The 24,640-nt window shown below is 47.3% G+C and overlaps 3 protein-coding genes across 3 annotated transcripts in view; 1 reads left to right on the forward strand and 2 right to left on the reverse strand.

Moving 5' to 3' along the window:
* Positions 1–6,101, reverse strand: part of LOC147108225 (serine/threonine-protein kinase NIM1-like) — a 41,480-nt gene extending 35,379 nt beyond the window's left edge. The window contains exon 1 of the mRNA XM_086004759.1: positions 5,022–6,101. The gene's annotated coding sequence lies outside the window, so the exon portion shown is untranslated. The remainder of the gene's footprint in view (positions 1–5,021) is intronic.
* An 809-nt stretch (positions 6,102–6,910) lies between these two features.
* Positions 6,911–12,533, forward strand: pole4 (polymerase (DNA-directed), epsilon 4, accessory subunit). Its single transcript, XM_086004760.1, has 4 exons — positions 6,911–7,171; positions 9,869–9,953; positions 10,175–10,216; positions 12,336–12,533. The coding sequence occupies exons 1-4, from the start codon at positions 6,947–6,949 to the stop codon at positions 12,347–12,349; spliced, it is 366 nt and encodes a 121-aa protein (XP_085860886.1). The 5' UTR covers positions 6,911–6,946; the 3' UTR covers positions 12,350–12,533.
* Positions 12,534–14,874: 2,341 nt separating this feature from the next.
* Positions 14,875–22,797, reverse strand: admp (anti-dorsalizing morphogenic protein). Its single transcript, XM_086004761.1, has 5 exons — positions 21,701–22,797; positions 21,464–21,606; positions 19,833–19,952; positions 18,025–18,220; positions 14,875–16,497 (listed from the first exon to the last, which is right to left on the reverse strand). The coding sequence occupies exons 1-5, from the start codon at positions 21,978–21,980 to the stop codon at positions 16,094–16,096; spliced, it is 1,143 nt and encodes a 380-aa protein (XP_085860887.1). The 5' UTR covers positions 21,981–22,797; the 3' UTR covers positions 14,875–16,093.
* Between the last annotated feature and the right edge of the window lie 1,843 nt (positions 22,798–24,640).

Here is a 24,640-nt window from a genome sequence, read left to right on the forward strand (position 1 = left end):
TCTCATCCGAAAGACGGCACCTCCGACAGTGCAGCACTCCCTCAGCACTGCCATTTAATTACTTTTTGAAGTGTAGTTAGGCAAACGTGGTACCCACTTTGCACACAGTAAATGAATAAGCAACCAATTAACCTGTTTTGGTGGTGTTTCATGATGTAATGTTGGCCAGGATACTGGGAAAACTTTCTGTGTTCTTTTATGTCCACCTTAGCAGATGGACAGGGCCTCAGTTTAACGTCTCATTTGAAGGATGGCCCCTCCAACAATACAGCATTCCCTCAGTACTCCACTAAAGCGTCAAACTAGATTATGCCTGCAGCGGGATTCCCATAAAAATAATAACTTGCATTTATATAGCGCTGTTAATGTAGCAAAGCATCCCCTGGCTCTTAACCGAGGCATAATCAGACAAAGATGGACGCCAAGGCAAAGAAGGAGATATTAGGAAGTGCATCTAAAAGCTTGGTTAAAGAGGTGGATTTTAAGGAGGGTCTTAAAAGAGGAGAGGGAGTTGGAGATGCTGAGAGGTTTAGGAAGGGCATTCCAGAGCATGGGGCCTAGACAGCTGAAGGCACGGCTGTCAATGGTGGGGTGATGGGAATGGAGCATGTACAAGAGACCAGAGTTGGAGGAATGCAGAGTTCTCGGAGGGTTGTAGGGCTGGAGGCAGTTCGAGATACTGAGGGGTGAGTCCATGAGGCGATTTGAAAACAAAGGTGAAAATTTTACATTTGGAAGCAGTAGAGGACCAGGAACCAATGTAGGTCAGCAAGGACAGGGGTGACAAGTGAGCAAGACCAGGTGAGGGACAGGACCTAGGCTGAAGAGTTTTGGATGAGCTAAAGTTTATGGAGGATGGGAAGCTGGCCAGGGGAGCACAGGAATAGTTGAGTCTGGAGGTGACAAAGGCATCGATGAGGGTTTCAGCGGAAGGTGGGCTGAGGCAGGAGTGGAGGTGAGCAATGTTATGGAACTGGAAGTAGGCGGTCTTTATAATGGAATGGATATGGGGTTGGCTTGGCTTGGGGTCAAATATGATATCAAAATTGCGAGACAATGGCCGGACAGGGGAACGGAATCGGTGACGAGGGTACGGAGTTGTGGCAGGTTCGAGGATGATGACTGCAATCTTCCCGCTGTTTAACTAGAGAAAATTGCGGCTCATCCAGAACTGGATATTGGACAAGCAGTCAGACAACACAGAGGCAGTGGAGGAGTCTAGCGAAGTGGTGGATAGGTAGAGCTGGGTGTCATCAATGTACATGTGAAAGCTGACCCCATGTCTGCGGATAATATCATCACAAGGCAAGGCACAAGGTGTCTTTGCATCTGCAGATGTTGGCCAAGCATAAAATGGTCCTCCTCATTGAGAACATGCAATAGCACAGGAGCTGGCAGTGACAGTCCCACTCTCCCACACTTTTCCCAATGGCCCTTTGGCATTCCTTCTTTACGGATAGGTGCAGGCCAAATTCCCTGGAGTCCAAAAGGTCAACAATATGGAGCCCTAAAAATGTATGCAAAGAAGCTAATGCAAACATGAAGCAATACTTGCAAACAAAAAACAAGTTTGGCAAAAATGTTCCCTTTAAGATGGCCTACTAAGCTGATATTAGTAGCTGACCTGATGAGCCCAGATTATTAGGGTGAGGCCACCACTATGGACAGAGCCTTGCTTGATGTCACAAAATCCATTCAAAGTCCATGGGGACCTAATTTGCATATGTTTATTAGCCCCATGCATGACTCAAGCCTCAAAAAAGCCCCACACCCAGGATTCGGATGCACGGTGTCCTTGACCCAATTTTGTAACGTTGCTGACTGTGTGTGAGGCTATGCTGGTGATGGTGATGTGGGGCCTAGTAAAAGCAAGGCTTCAATGCTTAAACATAGGTGTGAAGAATGACTACTTGGGCAAAGTACCAGAGGACTGTCACTGCCTGTTGAACTGTACCACAACAAAAGTCAGTGTCTTCAGGACAGCAAATTATAAAGAAAAACATCTGGCAACTATACACACAGTATATAAAAAGTGTCTACAGGTGTAGTCCAACAGGCTAGACTGCCACTGATGCAAGCCAGCAGATCGGCATCCCCAATGCCCCAGATTAGAGTCCTAATGGGGCAGGGCAGCAGATTGGAGTGCCTACTAGTGATGGCTCGTCTGACCTACCATGACAGAAGTCTCTTCCTAGCTCTCTTACTCTGCCGGTGTTTGCTGTACTTCAATTATTGGACACCTTTCCCGTGACCAAGCTTAGTGCTCAAGAAGGGTTGCAAGATTTCTGCCCTTGTCCTAACCCCGTGATAACCAAAGCTGGATTGTGGCTACACTTGGAGCTGGCAATATAGTAACATACAACAGAATCACAAGTAATTGTTAGGTAAGAGCAGCACTAAGCTTCAGATTTGTAATGGTTCTTAGCATCAGTAAAGAAGCTCCTTGTGTTACATTGTTCTGTTAACAGTGTCCAGCAATTTAGTGCACGGATAATTTTAGAATAACCCACTATAATTAAAAATATAAAAAATGCCTAAATCAATCGGTGCGTGTGTGGGCGGGCCTTATCCTTCTGAACCGAGGTGAGTGGCCGTCATCTTGATTTTCCACGATTTTTTCCCCCACACTTTCTGTGTGTTAGGGAACGAAGGTAAATATTTCAATTATGTGTTAGGCAATTAATTAACAATTTATTTGAGTTTTATATTGTGTTTAGCAACCCCCCCCCCCCCCTCCTCCTCCTCACCCTCGCGCAGGGGGGACTCGGGGCCTGAAGCTGAAAAAATTTCTCTCTCTCTCTCTTTCTTCCCTCTCTCTCTCTCCTTCTCCTCTTCCCTCTCTCCTTCTCCTCTTCCCTCTCTCCTCTTCCCTCTCTCTCCTTCTCCTCTTCCCTCTCTGTCTCTTTCTACTTCCCCCTCTCAGGTGTCGCGGACGGAGCGCGGGCGCGCCGCCCGAAGTTTCCCGCTCGCTAACGGCCTTGCCGGCTCCCGCGGGCCGCCCGCACTGACCGCGCATGCGCCGCCCGCACTCACCGCGCATGCGCTGCCGGCCCGCAGCGGCCGTCCATCAGCCGCGCGATACGCGGGGGACCTCAGCAACGGCACCGGACCTCAGGCGCTAGGCAGGGGGAGGGGCCGGAGAGAGGGACAGAGGGGAGTGGGGGAGGGGAGGGATGGGGAGGGGAGTGGGGGAGGGGAGGGGAGAGGGAGGGAGGGATGGGGAGGGGAGTGGGGGAGGGGAGGGGTGGGGAGGGGAGAGGGAGACAGGGAGGGGAGGGGAGGGAGGGAGGGAGACGGGGAGGGAGGGAGAGAGAGAGGGGAGAGGGGAGGGAGGGAGGGGAGGGGAGGGAGGGGGGAGAGAGGGGGGGAGGGAGGGGGGAGAGAGGGGGGAGGGAGGGGGGGAGAGAGGGGGGGAGGGAGAGAGGGGGGGGAGGGGAGGGAGAGAGGGGAGGGAGGGAGAGAGGGGAGGGGAGGGATAGGACAGGGAGAGGACATGACAGGGAGAGGGGGGACACACAGGGGCAGGGAGACCAAACGCCCCAAAATTGCCCTCGCAACGCAGGCCTCCCCAGCTAGTCTATATATATAAAATAGCTCTTCTGTCCTTCCATCTGTCTGTGTGTCTGTCTGTCTGTATGTCCTCTATACACTCAAAAGTTATAGAGCGTACCTACACATGTGTTATATCAAAAGAAAGCTTATGATTCCGGAATGGTCATAAGCATATTTACTTTTTGGTCAGACAAAAATTGTTCAGACGGTATCCAAAAAACATTCAAAATTCCACTCATTATCCGCTCATTAGCATTGAGTGACGTGAAGGTTGACCAATCGTACAGTCGAGCAACCTGACGGTTGACCAATCGCTGCGTCACGGGGGCGGGTTCATTGCGTGTGCGGGCGGGCCATCCTAGAGTTGAGTGACGTGATGATTGACCAATCCTACAGTTCAGTGACCTGATGGTTGACCAATCGGTGCATGTGTGGGCGGGTTTAATCCTTCTGAGCTGAGGTGGGTGGCCGCCATCTTGATTCCTAACGATTTTTTTCCCACACTTTCTGTGTGTTTATTTTTCCCACTTTCTGTGTGTACCCTGTTAGGTTCCTTTGTGCAGTTGTCTTCTTAGCTATGGGGTGCTTCAAAACCTGAACTTTAATATTTAGGAATCTCTCTTTATTGTAGTGGATGCGTGGAGCCACGGCCTAGCAGCGCAGGAAGCCTGGGCCTCGAGTTCAGCGCTCCACTCTAACCGCCACCCTCCCCCTCCTCCTCATCCTCACGCAGGGGGGACTCGGGGCTGCTCTCCGCCCGCTGCAGTCAGGCCTGAAGCTCAAAAAATTTCTCTCTCTCTCTCTCTCTCCTCTTCCCTCTCTCTCTCTCTCCTTCACTCTCTCTCTCCTTCCCCCCCTCTCTCTTGCCATGAGTGCGGGACCGGCAAAACCGCGGCTTTCCAAACAGCCGTTCCTGACCGCAATCGGACACGGGAGTCCGCAGCGAAAGGTGTTCGTCTGCCGCCCGGCCAACCGGGTCCAAAGGCCCGCCGTGTTTACCATCAGGCCGGCCGGGCCTGCGGCGCTAGCGAGGGAGAGGGGAGGCAGGGAGAGGAAGGAAAGGAGGGAGAGGGAAAGAGGGGGAGGGAAGGAGAGGAGAGGGGGAGGGAGGGAGAGGGGGAGGGAGGGAGAGGGGGAGGGGAGGGAGGGAGAGGAGAGGGGAGGAGAGTCAGAGGGAGGGAGAGCAGAGGGGGAGGGAGAGCAGAGGGGGAGGGAGAGCAGAGGGGGAGGGAGGGAGAGAAGGGGGAGGGAGAGAGAGAGGGGGAGGGAGGGAGAGGAGAGGGGGAGGGAGGGAGGGGGGAGGAGAGTGACCAGCCCACCAGTCACAGAGCAGGGGGGCGGCAGCGGCCGGACATCAACTGCGCGGCCCTCTAAACTGCCCTGGCAACGCCGGGCCCCCCCTGCTTAATATAATAACACTTTGCTATCAGAGAGAAAATGCCATGTCACGAATTCACAGGATTAGTTACCTGTTCAATAGAATTTCTCTCTCTTCTCCATCTGTTGTAGCTTATTTTGATCTGTCTGTTTTGTCTTGTACTGTTGCATGAGGTGCGTACGTCCCTTGTTTCAGTATCTTCTGATTTCCTCTGTTCCTGTGTCAAATGCAGATGGCGGAGGGCTTCAATCACCGGCGAGTGCTGCGAAGGACAGGCAGCAGTGAGACTGAAGAGGGTTAATCTTACTCACTCACTGACAGTCATAAGAAGGAGGATTAATGGAGTTACTTTTCCTTTTTATATCTGGCCTGGTTACTCTTAACAGGATTTCAAGAATTACTGCCTGACCTGAAATAACCAGGCTCCATTTATTAAAATGTGCCATGAGCAGAATTATTTCCTTTAACAGAAGGTAGACAAACATTTTATAACAACCTGTCTTGTGTTGCTGGCCATACCCTTTTATGCAAAGCTCCTGAAACCACTTCTCACATTCTGGTGTGTGTGTGTCAGTGCTCCACTTCTCACACTACAACAACAGCTTACATTGATATAGTGCCTTTAACAGAGAAAAACCTCCCAAGGGGCTTCACAGGAACGTAATCAGACAAAAACTGACTCAGAGCAAAAGAAGGAGCTATTCGGAGGGGGTGACTAAAAGCTTGGTCAAAGAGGTGGGTATTAAGGACGGTGTTAAAAGGAGGAGGTGGAGAGGTTTAGCAAGGGAATTTCAAAGCCTAGGGTGTGGCTGGCTGAAGGTACATCCACCAATAGTGGGGCAAAGTGATTTGGAGATGCACAAAGGACCAGAGTTGGAGGAACACAGAGTTTTGTTTGTGTGTTAGTCCCCCACATCTCCCACTATGGTGTGTTTGTGGACCCAGATATGCTCGCTCTCAGCTTGTGCTTTAAATTTCTCTCCTGGCCTGTCTGGGGCAGACCCTTACATCGGACAGGCTGGGTCCACAATCTCGAATGCCATGTGACCTGGATGAGCCCAGTGTTCAGGCTCAACAGTATATGTGGAAACCCCCAAGGTCCTCAGAAACAGGATTTTTATCCAATCAGATTGTCATTACTATAAAAGATGATCCATCTGCGTGCCAGCACTTATTGAGAGCAGGTCATTAATGGCCTCCCTGGACCACTTTTCCCACATACCTACCACCCACGCCGCTTCCTCCCCCACCCCCCGCCGCCTCCCCTATGGGCACTGGTCACTGCCAGATTTTCACTTGACCCCGGATATTCTGGTGCAGCAGGCCCACGTATTTTTGGGCCATTCATTTATTTATTTATTACTTGTTGTGAGTAGCTACTCTGTAGGCCACGCTACAATCTGGGCACTTTCAGGATCATGTCGATTTCAAAGAGTATTGCTTCGGCTTCTCTGCAGCCAAAACCTCTCTCTACTCTAAATTCAACCCTGACGGTGAAGCTAATCCAAATCTCCGCTTTACCAACCCCACCCCCAGACTAGGGTTGCCAACCCTCCAGGATTGTTCTGGAGTCTCCAGGAATTGAAGATTCCAGGACACTTGCAAGCTACCTAGGGAGGAGGTCATGTGATGTGATGAAACCTCCAGCAATACATTCAGCCACAGTTGGCAACCCTAACCCACCCGCCTTTCCCACACTTAACCCATCCCACACCAAACACATTTGAACATCCCCACTTCCATCTCATCTCACTGCCCTCCGGCTCATTGCAGCCTGATTGGTGAAATGTCTATGCCACGAATAATGCTGCGCAATCTGATTGGACCAATGTCTATTGGGCGCCTCTGTTCTATTATTTACTTGATTGGTCAGTGACTTTCACATCCCCTGTTGTGATTGGCAGAGACCGTGTGCCAATTCTGTGCTCTGATTGGCGAAGGGAGTGATTGACGGACGGATGGCGCACTATGATTGGTTGTTCCGGGCTCGCCCCCTGAAAGGCGGGAAGGCCGGTGATGGAGGAGCGGGAGAGCGCGGCGGCCGAGCGGGATCAGGAGCAGGGCCAAAGCTCACAGCTGGACGCCGAGGCCGAAGTGGAACGGTTGAGCTCGGCCCCGATCGCTGGGTTGCAGCATAAGCTGCTCCGGCTGCCGCTGAGCCGTATCAAGGGGTTGATAAAGGCGGACCCCGAAGTGTCGCTGGCCAGTCAGGAGGCCGTGTTCGCCATCGGCAAAGCCACGGTGAGTGTGTGCCGGGCGACCCGCGGGGATCCCGGCCCAGAGCGCAGCAGCCGCCCGCGGGAGACTATGCCTGGCAGCGGGTGGAGGCCGCTGGTCCCACCTGGAGTGGGCAAGCCCGGGCAATGTTGCTGGGTCTTTGACTGAGTGTCCTCTTGGTCCTGGACCGCTGCCCTGCGCAGCTTCCACACTGTTTTAACTGGAGGGAATTCCAGAGTTTAGATCCTAGACAGCTGAGGGCACAGCTGTCAATGGTGGTACGAAGGAAGTGGGATCACACCCCAATTATTTTACAGAAGCATCTCTAATAGGATTATAGAAATGCTTCTCTAATATGACCGGATTCCTGTCACACTGACTGCATCCAGTTCCAGTTTTTACTAGAGGTGCATACGTGCGCTCTTTCCCCCCAATCCCTCAATGTTGCATTTGGGGCTGCAATCGCTCAAGCACACTGAACATGGGATGCACCACAGGTGGAAATAACCCTGTCAGCGAGTTGTACTTGAATTTGCCACGCATTGAAAATGGGATGTGACTGGAACCTGGCCATATTGGGGAAACGTTCTCTACATTACAATAGTGAGTCACTACTATTCAAAAGTATTAATTGGCTGTAAAGTGCTTTGGGATGTCCTGAGGTTGTGAAAGGTGCAATATAAATATGTCTTTTTCTTTTTCTTTTTTATAATCCCATTCTGTAAAATGGTTCTGTAAAATAGTTTGGGGTATGATCCCATTGGAAGGCTCATGGCTACTCTGCTCACCTCTCTCCAAATGTGACTTTGGGACGTTCCTGCTGTCGGGAGGCCAGAGATGCTGACAGTGTACTGGCCTGTATGTTTTGGAGCGGTGAAGGTAATTCATCCTGTTGGCAGATGTAAAGTAGCAGGCACCAACCTGGAGGCTGCCAGTAGCTGCTTCTCATCTTGCTGTTGCTGATGCAAATATATTTATTTTTATAGGGTTGTCTTCCTGGTTATCAACCGTTGTGGTGTAATCACAATGTGAGCTACAGTGCACCAACTTTGCCAGTCACTTTCCAACATCAAAAAGCCGGATCAGCATTCATGTAGTTTAGCCACAATGGACATAGTCACCATGATGGTTGGTAACCAATAGGATAACTGATTAAATGGGCACGGGGTAAGTGAGGGTGAATTCTCTGACTTTTAACCACAATTTGCTGAGTAACATAGTGATAGTTTGGGAGGCAAAGACTATTTGTCCATCTAGCCTACCATTTGAATAATGATTCTGGAACTAAAGACTGGGGGAGAATTGAGTCGTGCTCCCTTTGGCTATTTTTAGTGCCCCGGAAAAATGTGCGCCCCCACGGCCGAAATTGAGTGGTAGCACCCGAAGAGGGAAGTGGGGTGCTACTGAAGCGCCCCGCCTCCCTCTTGAGGCGCTGCAAGGGAGTATCGCGGCGCTATGTGCCGTGATATTGCAGGCCTTCCTCCCCTTAAAGGGAAGGGACCCAGCTGGGCCACCGGGGGTCAGAGTGCCGGCAAAAGAGCCCGGCATTCAAGAGAAGTGCCGGGCTCATGGAGCGCAGCCAGCACTCCACGGTGGGGGAGGCAGGTCAGGAAGCTGGTGACTGCAGCGGGGGCAGGTGCTGGTAGGTGACCAGCAACAAAAATGGCCGCCTGGCAGCTCGCCTTTAATTAGCGCCGCCCCGGCTGCAGGTAGGCCCCCCTGTCCAGCGGTAAGTCAGGGGGCGCAACTGAAGATCGCGGCCGGGGTGATGACATCATCGCTGGCGGCGGGGGCGCTAATGGTTACCGCCGCCGCTAACCTCCCTCACACTGAATTTCGTGGGAGGCGTTGGTGGCACCGCGCCCGGGCGCTAGTTGCTTTGCGCTCCGTTAGCTACCAGGAGGCGCAAAGCAAGTGAATTTTTCCCCAGTATCCCTTTCCTAATAGTTATTCATGCAGTCTATTGTAAAACCTACCATAGCGTTCTGTCCCAGCATTCTTGTTGGTAATCTGTTCCACAATTTTATTGAAAAAGTGTTGACTAAATTTACCACTTCTGATGCCCATAACTTTTAAATTGTGACCAGTGGTCCTCGATTATTATGCCCGACAGAAGAACCTTCTGGATTAAAAATCCCCACGTCTGTAAACAGTTTAATGACTTTTATCAAGTCTGTCTGTCGTCGTCATCCCGTCTCTCTTTTCCCCCCCCCGTCCCGAAGGTTATCCTCCAGAGAGTAAATTCCTTGGGTAGATTTTTTTTTTTCATCATTCACCCCTCTGAGTTCAAGAATCGGCTGTATGTGTGTTGAAGACCTCTGGTACCTGATAAATGGTGAATTATTTTTTTTGCAGCTTCATTTCATCTCTCATTGGGTCAGATCAGTTGTACAGACTGACCTGATGATTCTGCCTGAGATCATGTAATCTCTGGTATTAAACCGTGACATTGATCATGTTACATGGTAGAGTGGATTAATGAAGTTTTAGACTTAAGAAAAGCTTCCGTCTTGGCTCCTGTAGTTTACTAATGAGGCAAAGGAAACTGCTTCTCCTTGAGGGGCATATTCGGCTACCTGAAGGGAGGTGGTGCTGGGCCTGGTTGGGAAAGAAGTGAACTGGGCCTCCTGGAAGTATGGATCGGGCCTCCTGGCGAGAGGGTATACTGGGTGTCCCAGTGACTGAACACAATGTATTTATGTATTTGGTTTCTTCTGACAGGAGCTGTTTGTTGAGATGATTGCGAAGGATGCGTACACATACGCTCTGCAGGGAAAGCGGAAAACCATCCAACGGAAGGACTTGGGTGAGTCTGCCAGCAGCCTCTGTCGTGCCATACTCATAATGAGTTGTCAGCATTTGCGAGAGTCTTTGTAGGTGGGATTATGATGTGTGTGTGTGTGTGTGTGCGTGTGCGTGCGCGTGCGTGCGTGCGTGGCAGGTTGCTTCGGGGAGATACAGTCAGTTGTGGTTATAATCTGAAATTGCCCACATTGCTGAATGATGGCGTTTAAACTTCTCTTTCAGATAATGCAGTTGATGCTGCGGATGAATTTGCATTTTTAGACGGTGAGTGCCTCCTCCCTCTGTCTAGCAGCCAATAATCTTTGTTGTGGCAGGTGTTTTCTCCTGGCCCTGCTGCCGTTACTTCCTACTTGATTCCCTCGTAATTAATGGACATTGTCCTGCCCCGCTCAGGACAGGAGTGATTGGTTATGTAACACATGTATTGCTTTGTGCTCACCCAGTAGTAGGCATTGTTGCAGCAGACAGCGTTGCCTTGAGTTTTGGTACTGATGTGAAGGCTCAGACTTGTTGAATTGCACAAACTGGCTGTTCAGGCCAGCCAGTCTGTGCTGGTGTTAATCTTCTGCGTGAACAATAGTACTAATACCATGTGCCTACCCTGTTCCTTCAACCACCTATCCAACCTATTCTTAAATGTTGACATGGTCTCTGCTTCAATCAGACTCTGGTAGTAAATTCCATAGCCTCGCAAAGCTCTTTAAAGTCTGAAATCTCTTCCATTTAATCTTTTATCTAGGTCCCCTTGTTCTAGACCCCTCAATCACTGGAAATAGTTTCTATCTACTGTCTCATCCCTTCATAATTTTAAACACCTTTATCAAATCACTCAATAATCTCTCTCTTCTAATGAAAACCGCCACGATTTTTCAAGTCTTTGTATTTATATTTCCTCATACCAGGCAGCAGCCCAGTGAATCTACACTGTACCCTCTCAATTGCCTCAACATCCTTCCTATAGTGTGGAGACCAAAATTACACTGTACTCAACTGTGATCTTACTATGGTTTTATTCACCATTACAACTTTACTTTTACATTCTATATCTCTTGCCATAAAACCCAGGATTCCATTAGCTTTCTTTTTATGGCCTTATCTTTTTGCGATGCTGTTTTTATGTCTTGTGAGCCTGAACTCCATATCTCTCTGCTGTTCCATGTTGCCTAGCCTCCCCTCCCATTAATAATACAATTATTACACATCTTCGACACCCCCCCCCCCCCCCCCCCCCCAAAACCCCGGCTACGGTGTATCTTCCCGCATTTACTGTCAACTGAATTCCATCAGCTTTTTTTTTTTACCTATTCCACCATCCTCTCAGTATCCTCTTGCAATTTGCCACAGAACTATTTACTATGCCTCATATTTTAGTATTGACTGCAATTTCGGACAGCACTCCCTCTAGCCCTATGTCCAAATCATTGAACTACACAGTAAACAGAAGTGGTCCAAGAGCAGAAGCCTGCGGGGCACTGCTTTAGGTGTCGGTCTTGGCTCAGTGGTAGTGCTCTGCTCTGAGTCAGAAGGTTGTGGGTTCAATTCCCACTCCAAGTACTTGAGCAAACAGTCTAGGCTGACACTTCAGTGAAGTACTGAGGGAATGCCATATGGTCAGAGGTACCATCTTTTGGATGAGATGCTAAACTGAGGTCCTCTTGGGTGTACATAAAAGATCTCATGGCACTATTCAAAGAAGTGTAGGGATTTCTCCCAGTGTCAACGTTTATTCCTCGACCAATATCACTTTATAAAAAAAAAAAAAAAATCATCTGGTAGAATTTCTGTTTGTGGGGCCTTGCTGTGCGCCAATTAGTTGCTGCATTTCCCTACATTACAACAGTGACTACAACTCAAAAGTACTTAATTGACAGTGAAGTACTTTGGGGCGTTCAGAGATCGTCGACCTGAAACGTTAATCTGATGCTGCCTGACCTGTTGAGTATTTCCAGCATTTTCTGTTTTTTTTAAATTTGATTTCCAGCATCTGCAGTATTTTGCTTTTGATTTAACTTTGTCTGTCTCTGTGCAAGCCTCTTTCCCTTTTTATGTGGTGTGTATGTGTGTCTCTTTCTCCTGGCTATCTCCCTCCTGGCTATCTCCCTCTGGTACAAGATTGATTTGGTACTGAATGTGTGAAGCAGTAGTGAGAGAGACCATTGGTTTATACCCGGATTCTTGCACTGATGGTTTTGAATGATCTGCCTCTTCAAACTCATGAATCGAGTTTGTTGTAAGGGATGCCTTTGTCTTAACTTTCCCAGGTTCTGCTGATGATGCTGGTGAGGACAGCAATAGTCACTGCTTCTTGGGCTTGTATTATTGTTATAATGTCTGCTGCTTGTTTGTATGTTCCAGAGAGTTTTAATACTCTTTATTCTTCCAGGAACTCTGGAGTGAAATGGAGACATGCTTCACTAGAGGCCAAAGTGACTGCGTAGATGGAGAGCTGTGTTCAGAGAGTCTCACTATATACTTGTATGTATATTTTGTATAATTTGTAAAAAGGGAGTTGTACCTGTTGTGTGAGTAACTGTGTGATTCCAGGTGTGAATGTTTGCAGATTAAATTACTCTACATTACATTAAGAAGCTTCTGTCATTTTTGTTTTGAATATTCCCTTTAACCACAGGACCTTTCAATCATGCTGAGGGTGGGGTGTGCACGCGTAAAAGAAAATCCCACTCTATCATATCACTATACTATTAGGCAGGATCAGTGGTTTGCACAAAATAGATGATCTCTCTGACAATATAACTCTCCGGGACACAGCTAGCACCACCAGCCCATGATGTATATCATCTTAGTGGGTGTAACAACATGACATTACTATAGGTTTGTGCAAGGCTTCAGAGCACTGCAACATAAAAATCACTGGCTGTTGCCCCTATTACAAACAGACAGCTGGAGCTGATCTGAAACCTGCACTGCTGATAAGTTTCTGTTCTTCTCGTGTTTAACTGCCTGAACCCTCAGTTAATTCCAACCTGAAACGTACTCCCAGGGACCCACTATTCCGATCGTATTACAGTTTCTAATTCACTTCCAGATTATCTTTCTGTGCAATGTAGGAGGATTGGTACTTATTGAATAATATTTGAAATGTCTGACAATTACACCATGGTTATTTATGCTTCCTGAAGTCATCGTTGTGCCACACAAGTACCAGGTATCAGACACTACAACAGCCACACTGTTACCTGCTCTCTTGACCCTATTTTTCTTGAACCAAAATCACTTCACCCACCTCCCTCAGTTTTTCCTGCTTGTCAGCCTATTCACTAGCAAGGGACATCACTCTCGGATCCACATGGCAAATAATGCACTTGTGGCATTCAGTTTGGTGTCTGCTTGCAGGGGCCTTGGACAGTAATAATGCATCTCTCTGCTATTAGGTACATGAGGGATTTTGTGCAGTGCCACCAGGTACAGCAGTATGGGCTTGGTGGGGGGAGGATTTTATTTCTAAGTAAACTTGTGTAACATGCAAGATCCTGTTGACATGCATTCAAGTGATGATCCTCTTTGTGTAATCCCACATAACCGAACTTTACTAATTTAATGTGACCTGTGCTGTATCATGTGTTTTGTTTCTCTCCCCCCACCCCACCCCACCCCAACCCAACCCAGAAATATATCAGGAATAAAGAGAAACCTCCAATAAATTCAAAATTAAATGACGCTGTCCAGAAATTGTTAAACTGGAATTAAAGCTGATAGTATTCACAGGCATTGCAATCAGCCTGTAGGGGTCCAGTGTGAGAGAGTCTCTGGTTTTGAAGGATAGTTAGTGATTTAAGGACTACTTGGGTTTTCCCTTTGACTAAACTCAATTTTTACTGACCTTTTGATTTTTGGCTGGGTACTGCTCTATTCCCACCCTTCTATTTATTTGTTATCTGAACTGTTTCAATTGTCTCGACCTGACTGAATCTATAAGACCTATGTTTTGATTGTGCTGTACCTTTCGACATATATGTGTTGTTAGGATGACCCACTTTTTTCAAGCTGGGTGTCTGATCTCCGAGTTGAAGGTCTTTGTTTCCTTATTTATTTTTCTTTGCCTCTTGACTCAAGGCTGTGGGTTCAAGCCCCGTTGCATGACTTGAGCATGTAATCTAGACTGACACTTCAGAGCAATATTGAGAAAAAATGTTAATAGGTTGATCAGAGGCGCAAAGAAAGACCTGGGGGGTGGGGGGGAGCTGCAGGTGCTAAACATTGTGGGGTGGCTGCAGGTGCTAAACATAACAGTAAGAAGTTCCTTCAGTACTTCCAACGGTGAGAGGTTAGTCAGAGAGGAGCTGACAACCTTTAAAATGCAAATAGGCTCAAAACAGGACAAGCACGAGATAGTAAACATTCTGAATGATTAATCTTATAAAGACTTTATATTTTTTTAAAAAGACTCCAGGGGTAGATGGTACTTATCCCAGCATACTAAAGGGAGCAGATTTGTGCAGCATTGACGATCATTGAGGGAGTTGCTGGACAATAGGGAGGGACCAATAGATCACAAACAGGCCAACACGGTATCCATATATAAAAGGTAAGTTTTTTTTTCTCGCCTTCCATTTAAGGCAGCCAGAGTTTGAACAGCAGCCGGGAAGCTCCAAAAGCTACGGCTATTGCCGTTGCCGCAGGTTTTTCTCTCCTGCTTCCAAGCAGAAGGCCTGGCCAAGAGGTGGTCATGTGGTGGAGAAAGTTCGGTCCTGGGTAACGACCTAAACCCAAAAATCCAGGTGGGTGCAGGGCAAATCAGGTGGAGCACACTTTCCCTTATTTGTGGCCAGGTTTTTTTTTTGGGGGGGGGGGGGGGGGGGGGAGGAAAATCAGTGCTTAAATTGCATGATGGTAGTATATGTAAAAGTGGGTGAGACCAAGAATAATCTGGTCATTTATAATGGGGTGGGGGGGGGGGAAAGAGACGGTGACGGGAGACAGACCGTGAGAACAGGAGTGGGCAGCACAATGACGAGAGAAAATAACAGGAGGTTTGAGATTTTGAAAATCATGGAGAGGAAAACCAGTGAAGGAACGAGTGAGAATAGCAATGAGGATGGGAATGTGAGAGAAAATAAGTGACTGGGTTTGAAGTGAGTGACTCGGAGAGCAACAGTCTGAGTGAGGAGAAAACAGTTAGCGGTAGAGAATGAGAATAACTGAGGGGAGACCAAAACAATGGAGGCTTGGAGAATAATAGCAAGGAGAGAATAACAGAAAGCAAGAATAACTGAGGAGCGAATAGGATTGAGGGGTGGAAGGAATGCGAATCAGTGAGGAGAGTGACCGTGTGAGACAATAACCGTGAAGGAGAGTGAGATGATGGGAGAATGATTGAAAATAACTGAAGCGAGAATAACAGTGAGGGAGAGTGACCGAGAATAGTGGAAAGGTGACATGGGGAGAGTGACCGAGAATAGTGGAAAGGTGACATGGGGAGAGTGACCGAGAATAGTGGAAAGGTGACACGGGGAGAGTGACCGAGAATAGTGGAAAGGTGACATGGGGAGAGTGACCGAGAATAGTGGAAAGGTGACACGGGGAGAGTGACCGAGAATAGTGGAAAGGTGACACGGGGAGAGTGACCAAGAATAGTGGAAAGGTGACACGGGGAGATAACCTGTGATGAGATGGGAATAAGTCTGGCGGAGAATGCCTGTGTCTGTGAGAGGTAGATCATTCTTGTGTTTATTCATCCTTCATTGTTATTTGGAAGTTTACAAATGTGTTGAAATCACCCAGGCTTACAATGCTGTATTTATTTATTCTGTATAATACATCCATTTACATTTTTGATTTTTAAACATTTAATTAGATATTCTGAGCTCTGGCAATAGTTTTCATGATCCTGCATATATTAATACATCTATATAAATTATATATACACATATGCATATAATACAACTGACTGACTGACTGTGCTGTGGCATCACCACTCCTTGCTTTGTGGAGGGGCTGTTAAAGTCAGTTTCTTGGACAGGCAGCTTACTTTCATGATTATGGTTTTGAAGAGCTTCCTATTGATCCCACTGCTTCCAGGTCTCGTGATGATGCCTGTTTCTCACCTGAAGAGCTAGTCATTGTGAATAACTGGCATGGTTATGGTTTCCTGGCTGGTGCACTGAAGGTGTCAGTGATGGATTAATGGCACCCACAACTGCCAGCAACCATGTCGTCATATTGTTTCAGGACTACATTCTCATCGTCGTCAAAATAGAGAAGATTGATGGAGAAGAGCTTGTCTGGGATGCAGCAAGGTGATGCCACGCCACTAGTTAGCTTAAGAGCGTTAATGATGGACTGGACAGTGGCGTGGTTGGTGGGTCTCATGTTTTGGCCCAGTGGGAAGACGCATGCTCCTTTACAGTGGTAGGCATTGTAACCGCGAGGGGAGATGATCCAACCAGACCAGCCAATCTCTTCAAAGTCTACATATAGAGGATACCTCTGACATGCTAGGAAATCCAAGGACCTTGTGTTCCGGCTCTGGCTTACTTTGTTCTGGAGCGTCGCTTCTGGGAGAAATGGAGTCTCTGTGGCAACATCTGAAAGTGGAATATAATTAATAATGGTGAAATTATCCAACATGTATTACAGGTGTCAAATATTTAAAAACAAATGTTCTCTTGTCCTTTCTGAAGATGCTGATGTTGGTTGAGGTTTCACAGGTACCACCATCTTCTGCTATCTTATGCAAGTAGCCCTTCATGTGGGAGTGTGCACAGCGCGTGTCAGCAAGGATTCAACTTTCTCATTTAATTCTGAAATCATTTAATAAAAAAAAGTTGGATCCTGTTTTGATGGATTACCTCAAATGAATAGTCTTTAAATTTGTTTGCTTGGTGCCTTTAAAGAAGCCCCAGCCTCAGGCGGCAGTGAGCTACAGGCACAGAATAGCTTTTGACAATTTCAGCTACTGCAGCCGTACTGAGTTTTTCCACTCCTGGCGGTGAGCTGCCTATAGTGGGTGTTGATAACACCTGGAGCCCACCATGAGTTTGTCATGAAGATATACTGGCTCTTGGCAGTATAACACCAGCGGGTTGAAGAAAAGTTCTAGTGCACCTCTGGCAGTAAATCTGCCGCTGAGGAAAATCCAGGCCACTGTGTCTGATTCATGAATGAGGCATTGGAGTCATGCTGTCAAACTCCTCCCAGCCAACATCCTATTAATGAACCTCAACCAGCTCCCTCTCACTTTCTGGCTTGGTAATCTCTCCCAGTCAGCACCCTATATTAATGATGGTTGCTACTGATGTTACTCCCGTTCCTGCATTGCTGAGCTCAGTAAATCTTTGAAGTGAGAAAGATGCCTGATAATATCATTACCATTCACTATTTAAACCCACACAGGGGTTCGCTCCTTTTCCCCCCTCCTTGTTGGGTGCAGTTCCACAGACTGCACCAGCTCCCCAGTACCGTCCCCAACTGGCCTGAAGTATGAGCCTAAATAATGAGCATTAGTTGCCTATTCACAGCCAAATCCTGTCATTAACCAACACCCTCTCACATGCACTTTAGTCATTTGGTTAGACACAGAAATAATTTAGATGTTTGAAAAGGCAATAGATACGTGGGAAGTAAGTGATTTGTAAATGGAGAGGAATTGGGATTGAAAAGATAAACAGCTACCACATAAGGAAACTGAACGAGCCATCCTGTCTTATAATAGCAGTCAGGAGTGGGTACACTGCTGATTTTTCTCCCCTCTCAGCCTGGCAGCATTGAGGCTAATTGTCATGCCTGTAATTCTGTCCGTGTTAACATCACAGATTATGAATTGAACCTATAACCTGTCCTGTAGGACTGAGCAGCACACAGGACCGTGCATGAACATTTTGAGCCATCAGGAATTGAAAGCTAATCATAATTTTATGTAACTGAATGGAAATACAGTTCTGACTCTCCATTTTTTAAATGGATCGAGAGGGAGACACTCTACAGAGAACCTGAGTGAGATTAAACCAACTCGTTCAGGCACATGGCCAATGACAGCTTTTTGAAAGTGTGTTTAAACACAGTGCAGCAGTGAGGTGGATCCTACTCTTTTGTGCCCATCACGAAAACTTTACCTGTTAAGGAACTGGAGGTCGCAATCCTTCTCCTCTCGTCGTCTGTGAAGAGGACCAGCATTGGCTGTTTGCTGCTGTGATGGTCTCGCCCTGTGGCGAAGCGGACAATGTGATTGTTGAGCTGCTGTCCAGCCAGAGTTTGCACAATGACCAGCAAGCCTTTGTTACTCTCTTTATTCTGTACCCAGGTATATACCTGCACAAATAAACAAATCTTTCATCAGTCAAGTACAGCAAGTGTTTCACGCAGAGCAAGACTCCCTCTGTTGTGCCTCATGAAGCGCTGCCAGATCAGGTATAGCAGATGTCAGATGCAGAGTAAACCTCCCTCTACTCTGCCTGAACAATGTGCCTTAACCCCAACCTCAGAACAGCACCTCCTTTTGCACTAGTGTGATCTTTCCATTTTCCACTCACAATATGGACGCATCTGAGAGGCCAGTCGGCCCATCTGCACTCACCATCCAGAATAAGGAAAACCGCCAGCAAGTTATCTGTCTTTTGAAAGACTAAGGTTTTCGCCTCCACTTCCTTACCTGGAAGCCCATTTACTTTTTGTGTGAAGAAGTTCTTCTCAACATCTGTCCTAAATTTTCCTTGCACCATTTTTCCTTGCACCATTTTTAACCTATGTCCCGCTTGTTCTTGTATCCTAGCATATCTTGAAGCATTGGATTATCTATGCCACTTAATTTATACAAGGCCCATCTCAGTCTTCTGTGGTTATAAAGCCCCAGAATCTCTAGTCATTCCTGGGAAACTCAATCCTTTGACGATCGGGATCAGCCTAATGACTTTTCTTTGTACCCTCTCCATGGATTGAATATTGCCTTTATGCCTTGGTAACCAAAACTGAACACCGTGCTTAAGCTGCAGTCAGGTCAGGCCACTGTACAATTATAGCATGCTACCTTCTGACATACTCAACCGATTGTGGAATATAATTAAGCATTCTGTTCTTGTTTATTGCGACTCCACATTGATTTAACATATTATGAACTGAATCTGCTATTGCTTCAAGCTCTCTTTCCACTTTGCCTTTATCTAATCCTACACCATTTTCTGTATACTTATGAAATTTATTTTCGATCCACCCTTGTGGCCTTTAAGTTAGACCACCAATTTGGTACCAAATCATGAGCAGATTTCTGCTGTGGAGCCATGCATGTTAATTGCATGTGATAATCCACTGTGGCTTTCAGTCTGCTTAGCCTGGTTATTTTCATATAGCATTCAGTGGCACAAGGCCTTTATCCTCTCATGGACCTAGAAATTTGTTAACGCCGCGGCCATTCTACAGGCGTACAACGGGTGCCTAAGCGTTCAATATGGTGGTCGGCGTGCACATTCCACCTTTAATTGGTAAAGGCTGAAGTATTGGTGTAGTTACTCCTGCAGTTATAATAAGGACCTGTGCAGTTACTCCCACAGGTATAACGGGTCTGTATGGTTACTCCCACAGCTATAACGAGCTGGTCCCGTTACTGCCGCAGGTATAGCAATGGTTGATGTACTTACTCTCTCAGGTATAACAGTCAGTGTGATTACTCCTGCAGGTTTAACAAGGGTCTTTCAAAGAGCTGACATAGGCACTATGGGCCAAGTGGCCTCTTTCTGTGCTCTATGATTCTATGAATGCAGTTACTCCTAACGATGTAGCAGTGGTTTGTGTGGATGCCACCAAAGATAATGTTACAACAGAGGCCAGCATAGTTACTTATGCAACATACTAGAGGAGAGTGTGATTACTCATGCAGGTATGACAGGGATCAGAATAGTTATTCTGTAGCTATTACTGAATAACTTACAGCCTGAGTGATTGTGAAGACCTCCCATGTGCTGTCATGGACTGCGAGTACTCTGGATGACAGCAATCTTCTCCCCTCTGCTGTAGATGTATTATTGTCCAATATCTGGTAGACACTGACCTAAAACAGAGTATACAGCTCAGACAAGTTGTAATAGCCAGTTATATTGTAAACAAAGCCAGAAAACAATCAAATTGGAATGAGTGCACTGCCTCCTGGCTCTTCCTTTAGTGATTTCCCCAGACCTGAATGCAAAAAAGCTATTTGGCTTACTTCCAACTGCGGCTCAGCAGTGCATCCTACTTACAAACCATTATGTACCAATTGATGAAAACTGCAGTCACAAGGATTTATACTCACTGAGACTGAACTAAGAGAGATTCTTCAAAACTTGGTTCTTGTTTCCGGCCTCTTACACAGACACCATGAGGTGAAATTTCCTGTGGGGGCGTAATTGGGAAGTTACACCCGGTATTACGCCCATTCGTGCGCTCAGTTTTCCGATGTCTATTTACACCCAAATTTCCAGCCAATCTCATTGGTATACATCAGAACATAAAAATGGCGGAAATCAGCGTAAGTAATCGGGACCCAACGAAAGCACCAAATTCACACCATATATTCCTTCTTTAAGTATGATAATTAAAGTTTCAAGCCAGCTATCTCTCATGCACATTAGGCACAGCATGTTTAAGAATGTGCACGCGACACTTTAGGGATAATTTTGACTTTGCAGTAGTGTAAAATGGGTGATAGCGAGTGGGCAGCCTGTTTTACATCTCCCGATTTCTACTGGAAATAATAATCGAGAAAGATGTAAAATGGCCTGCCAATTCGCTTTCATTCGTTTTACATTATCACACTAAGTCACAATTACCCCATTCTGATGCCATAAAAATGCATTCAAAGAAACAGAAAATACAGTGCAGGTCTCATTAAACACAGTGCAGGTCTCAGTGTGGATAAGTAAAACAAAAATCACCTGCTGCACCTAAGTCTGGCTTTAATTTTACACCCATTTTAAACCAGTGTAATTGCAGGAAAAGACTGAGGAAATTTGGCTGCAGTGTAATTACATAAGGAATAGGAGCCAATGTAGGCCATTTGGCCCTTTGAGTTGAATTACATGTGTTTCACTATCGCTGGGGTTTCCTCGATCTCTTAAGTAAGGTAAATACTTTATGTCCCGATTACATATATCTCTGGGTGCAAATACACAGGAAATTCCTCCCATGTTGGGAGGACGTGTAAAACCACACAACCAAAGAAATGCACCATCTCAATTTATCTCTTGGTTTCTCTCAATTTCTCCGAGTTTTCTCTCTGAATTTCTTTCTGTCTCTCTCACTTCCTTGAGTTTCTTTCTGTCTGTTTTACTCTGAACTTCTTGCTGTCTCTGTCCCTCACTTTCTGAGTTTCTTTATTATCCTTTCAGTTTCTCTGAGTGTCTTTTAAGTCTCTGTTTCTGTCTCAGAGTCTCTCTCCCCCTGAGTTTATCTCTCTCACTCACCCTGTGTCAGTGCAGGTTTGAGGTACCTGTTTTTCTCCGGCTTGGCTGCATTACTGGGTGGATGGATGGATGCACTGGGCCGGCAGACCAGGCCCTGCCCTCCCCCTGCCGGCTCTCTTACCTGGCAGAAGTGGTGCCTGTGGTACAGGGTGTCCTGTGAGGGTCGGGCTCGCAGTTTGAAGAGGTGCAGCTCAGCGGTCAGAATCGTCTCGCTCTTGGCCACACTTGACAGGTTGAAGAAGAACTGGAACTGCTGACTGCGGGCTGGGAAAGACAAAAGGTGCAAAGGTGAGTGGGGCTGAGCGGGGGAGGGTTACCAGTAACACTCAACACTACACGGGACGGGACAGGCTCTCACTTCTATCCAGGAAGCTGCGCACCGTGTTCCCCACCAGCAGGTCGGGCTCCTTGGTCACTCCGTCCACATCTGCCACCGTGTTGTAGAGGTCCAGCATGTACTGAGGGGGCTGGCGGACCGTGTGAGGGGACTGCGGGGCGTCTTCCATCCCGAACACCTCCAGCAGCCGCTTGAGTGCCTCGGACCGTACCTGCTGGCTGTGCCCGGACAGGCTGGCGGCGCAACTCGGCCCCAGGGACACGAGCAGGAGGAGCAGCGAGGCACCGACTCCAGGGCACATGGCACTCACTCTCAGGCGGGGATGTGCAATGGGATCGAGGCCACGGAGGGAGCCGCAATATATCCGCACCCTCCACCCCCCTCTGTGCAGGCCACCAGAGCGGAGTATGCAAGCGCCCAATTAGTGGGTGTGAGGGGCTCGGACCCTCCTGCTAACGAGGTGTGACCCCAAACCCAGGAAGGACCGCGCTCTTCACTCTCTAATACACAAGCATCGACTGATCCCCGGCCCCATGTGGAGATCCCCCACTGCTTCCCTCCCTCCCGATTGTACTCGCACAGTCGGGGCAGCTTGCTGAGCCCTTGAGTGAATAATTTCCACTAATGGAACCATTAACTGTACAAACAGGGAGCTGGCATCCCAGAGAGGGACTGGGGCAGAGAAATAGAAAGATTGGGTCAGAGAAAAGGGGAGCCTGGTTTAGAGAGAGAATTTGAGTCAGAATGAGATTAAATGCTCATATAGAGACTGGGCGGGAGAGAGAGAGAAAGACTAGAAGAGTCAGACGGTTAAAGAGAGAGAGACGAGGTTAGAGAGAAAAAAGATAAAATGCCCAGATAGCGAAAGACTGGGTCAGAGACTAGATGATTAAAGAGAGTTTGGGTCAGGGAGAGAGGTATAAAATGCTCAGATAGCTAGAGACTGGGTGGGAGAGGGAGAAAGACTGAGTCTAACTCTGTGTCTTTTCTTGTAGTAGATATTCCCGGGCTGATGCTTGCTGCAGCTGGATGCTGTGTTACTAAGGGAATGAGCCCTCTACCTCCAGGCCTGCAAGCAGCTGCTCTTCGGGTGACCCTACAGAAACACAATGGGCAAAGCATGTTGGAATCTGTAGGGCACTCCTTGTAACATGCTTCAGTTGCATTTCACATACAATGAAATGATGTAGTGACACTAGGTGCATTGCCTTTTGTAACAATGAGTGAAGGACTAACTTCTTAAGGGAAGAGAAAGATGGAAGGATGGGTACTAGCCTGCAGATGCAGGCTCACCACCTGCATGCTCCTCTGCAATAGGGAGATTGGAGTGTCAGCTCACTAAGTCCAGGGTAAGCTCTTTGAGCTTGAAATTTGCAGTGTGCCCCCTCCAGTTTGCCATCTCTCCCTTCTGTTATGGACATTCTTTAGCTGCAATGATCAAGTGTTTGATGAATTGCTGACTGTTTCCTGAGCCCAGATACAACTATGCAATTGGGCACTGTACTTCGCAAAACAAAGGGGAGGGGCGTTGGATGGGGGTATTGGAGAGTCTGTCAGGGTTCTGCCAACAATCGGTGAGAAGTTTGCAGGAAGATGAAAGGTGTATCATGCATTCAAGTGGATTGCCTTGTGCTAATGTTAGAGAAAAAGAAACATAGAAACATAGAAGATAGGAGCAGGAGTAGGCCATTCGGCCCCTCGAGCCTGCTCCGCCATTCAATGACATCATGGCTGATCATCCAAACTCAGTACCCTGTCCCTGCCTTCTCCCCATATCCCTTGATCCCTTTAGCCTTAAGAAATATATCTAACTCCTTCTTGAATATATTTAAAGAATTGGCCTCAACTGCCTTGTGTGGTAGAGAATTCCACAGGTTCACCACTCTCTGGGTGAAGAAATTACTCCTCATCTCTGTCCTAAATGGCTTACCCCTTATCCTTAGACTGTGACCCCTGGTTCTGGACTCCCCGCCATCGGGAACATCCTTCCTGCATCTAGTCTGTCTAGTCCTGTTAGAATTTTATAAGTTTCAACGAGATCCCCTCTCATTCTTCTAAACTCCAGTGAGTATAAGCCCAGTTGACCCAATCTCTCCTCATACGTCATTCCTGCCATCCCAGGTATCAGCCTGGTGAATCTTCGCTGCACTCCTTCCATGGCAAGAACATCCTTCCTCAGATAAGGCAACCAAAACTGCACACAATACTCACGGTGTGGTCTCACCAAGGCCCTGTACAACTGCAGCAAGACATCCTTGCTCCTGTACTCGAATCCTCTTGCTACGAAGGCCAACATACAAGAAAGACTTGGATTTATATAATGCTGTTCACAACCTCAGGCTGTCCCAAAGTACTTTAGAGCTAAGAAAGTATTTTTGAAGTGTAGTTGATGTTATAATGTACAAAACACAGCACAGCAAGATCTCACAAACAGATAATCTGTTTTAATTATGCTGTTTGAGGGATAAATATTGGCCAGGACACCAGGAGAATTCCCCTGCTCTTCTACAAAATAGTGCAACGGGATCTTTTATGTCCACCTGAGATGTGTTTAATATCTCATGCGAAAGACAGCATCTGCAACAGTGCAGCACTGGATTGTCCGCCTAAATTAAGTCAGAAGCAAGAGTGCTACCACTGAGCCACGGCTGACACCATAAGAGAACAATGTGGCCTGTAAAGACGAAGCATCCCATGTGAGTATGCAGCTGGTTGCGGAGATGGCCTGTTGCAGGCATGCCATCGCAGAACACTGTTATTCGACAACAACTGGATCAACATGTACACCAGTGTAAAAAGGCCTGGGCACTGTGGCAAGCCGCTGAAACCTGTGGAACTGTTTACCACAGGGAAGGAAGGCAAGAATAGGGAAAATTGGGAAACAAAAGAGATGGTGCTAGAGGAATAAAAATGCATAGCTGGATAGAAAGGGCTTACAAGAGGCTAAAAATAGGTCTTGAT

The sequence above is a fragment of the Somniosus microcephalus genome, chromosome 13, assembly GCF_052327205.1.
Source record: "Somniosus microcephalus isolate GS21.2 chromosome 13, FLI_Smic_1.0, whole genome shotgun sequence".
Taxonomy (NCBI): Eukaryota; Metazoa; Chordata; class Chondrichthyes; order Squaliformes; family Somniosidae; genus Somniosus; species Somniosus microcephalus.

What these genes read in the sequence shown, in the direction of transcription:
- pole4 (XM_086004760.1), top strand. Translation starts at nt 6,947, where the DNA reads ATGGAGGAGCGGGAGAGCGCGGCGGCCGAGCGGGATCAGGAGCAGGGC. An exon ending in TCGCCATCGGCAAAGCCACG is followed by an intron (nt 7,172 to 9,868) that starts GTGAGTGTGTGC and finishes TTCTTCTGACAG; the next exon opens with GAGCTGTTTGTTGAGATGAT. An exon ending in CATCCAACGGAAGGACTTGG is followed by an intron (nt 9,954 to 10,174) that starts GTGAGTCTGCCA and finishes CTTCTCTTTCAG; the next exon opens with ATAATGCAGTTGATGCTGCG.
- admp (XM_086004761.1), bottom strand. Translation starts at nt 21,980, where the DNA reads ATGTGCCCTGGAGTCGGTGCCTCGCTGCTCCTCCTGCTCGTGTCCCTG. An exon ending in GCGCAGCTTCCTGGATAGAA is followed by an intron (nt 21,607 to 21,700) that starts GTGAGAGCCTGT and finishes TGTCTTTCCCAG; the next exon opens with CCCGCAGTCAGCAGTTCCAG. An exon ending in GACCTCCAGTTCCTTAACAG is followed by an intron (nt 16,498 to 18,024) that starts GTAAAGTTTTCG and finishes TTCCACTTTCAG; the next exon opens with ATGTTGCCACAGAGACTCCA.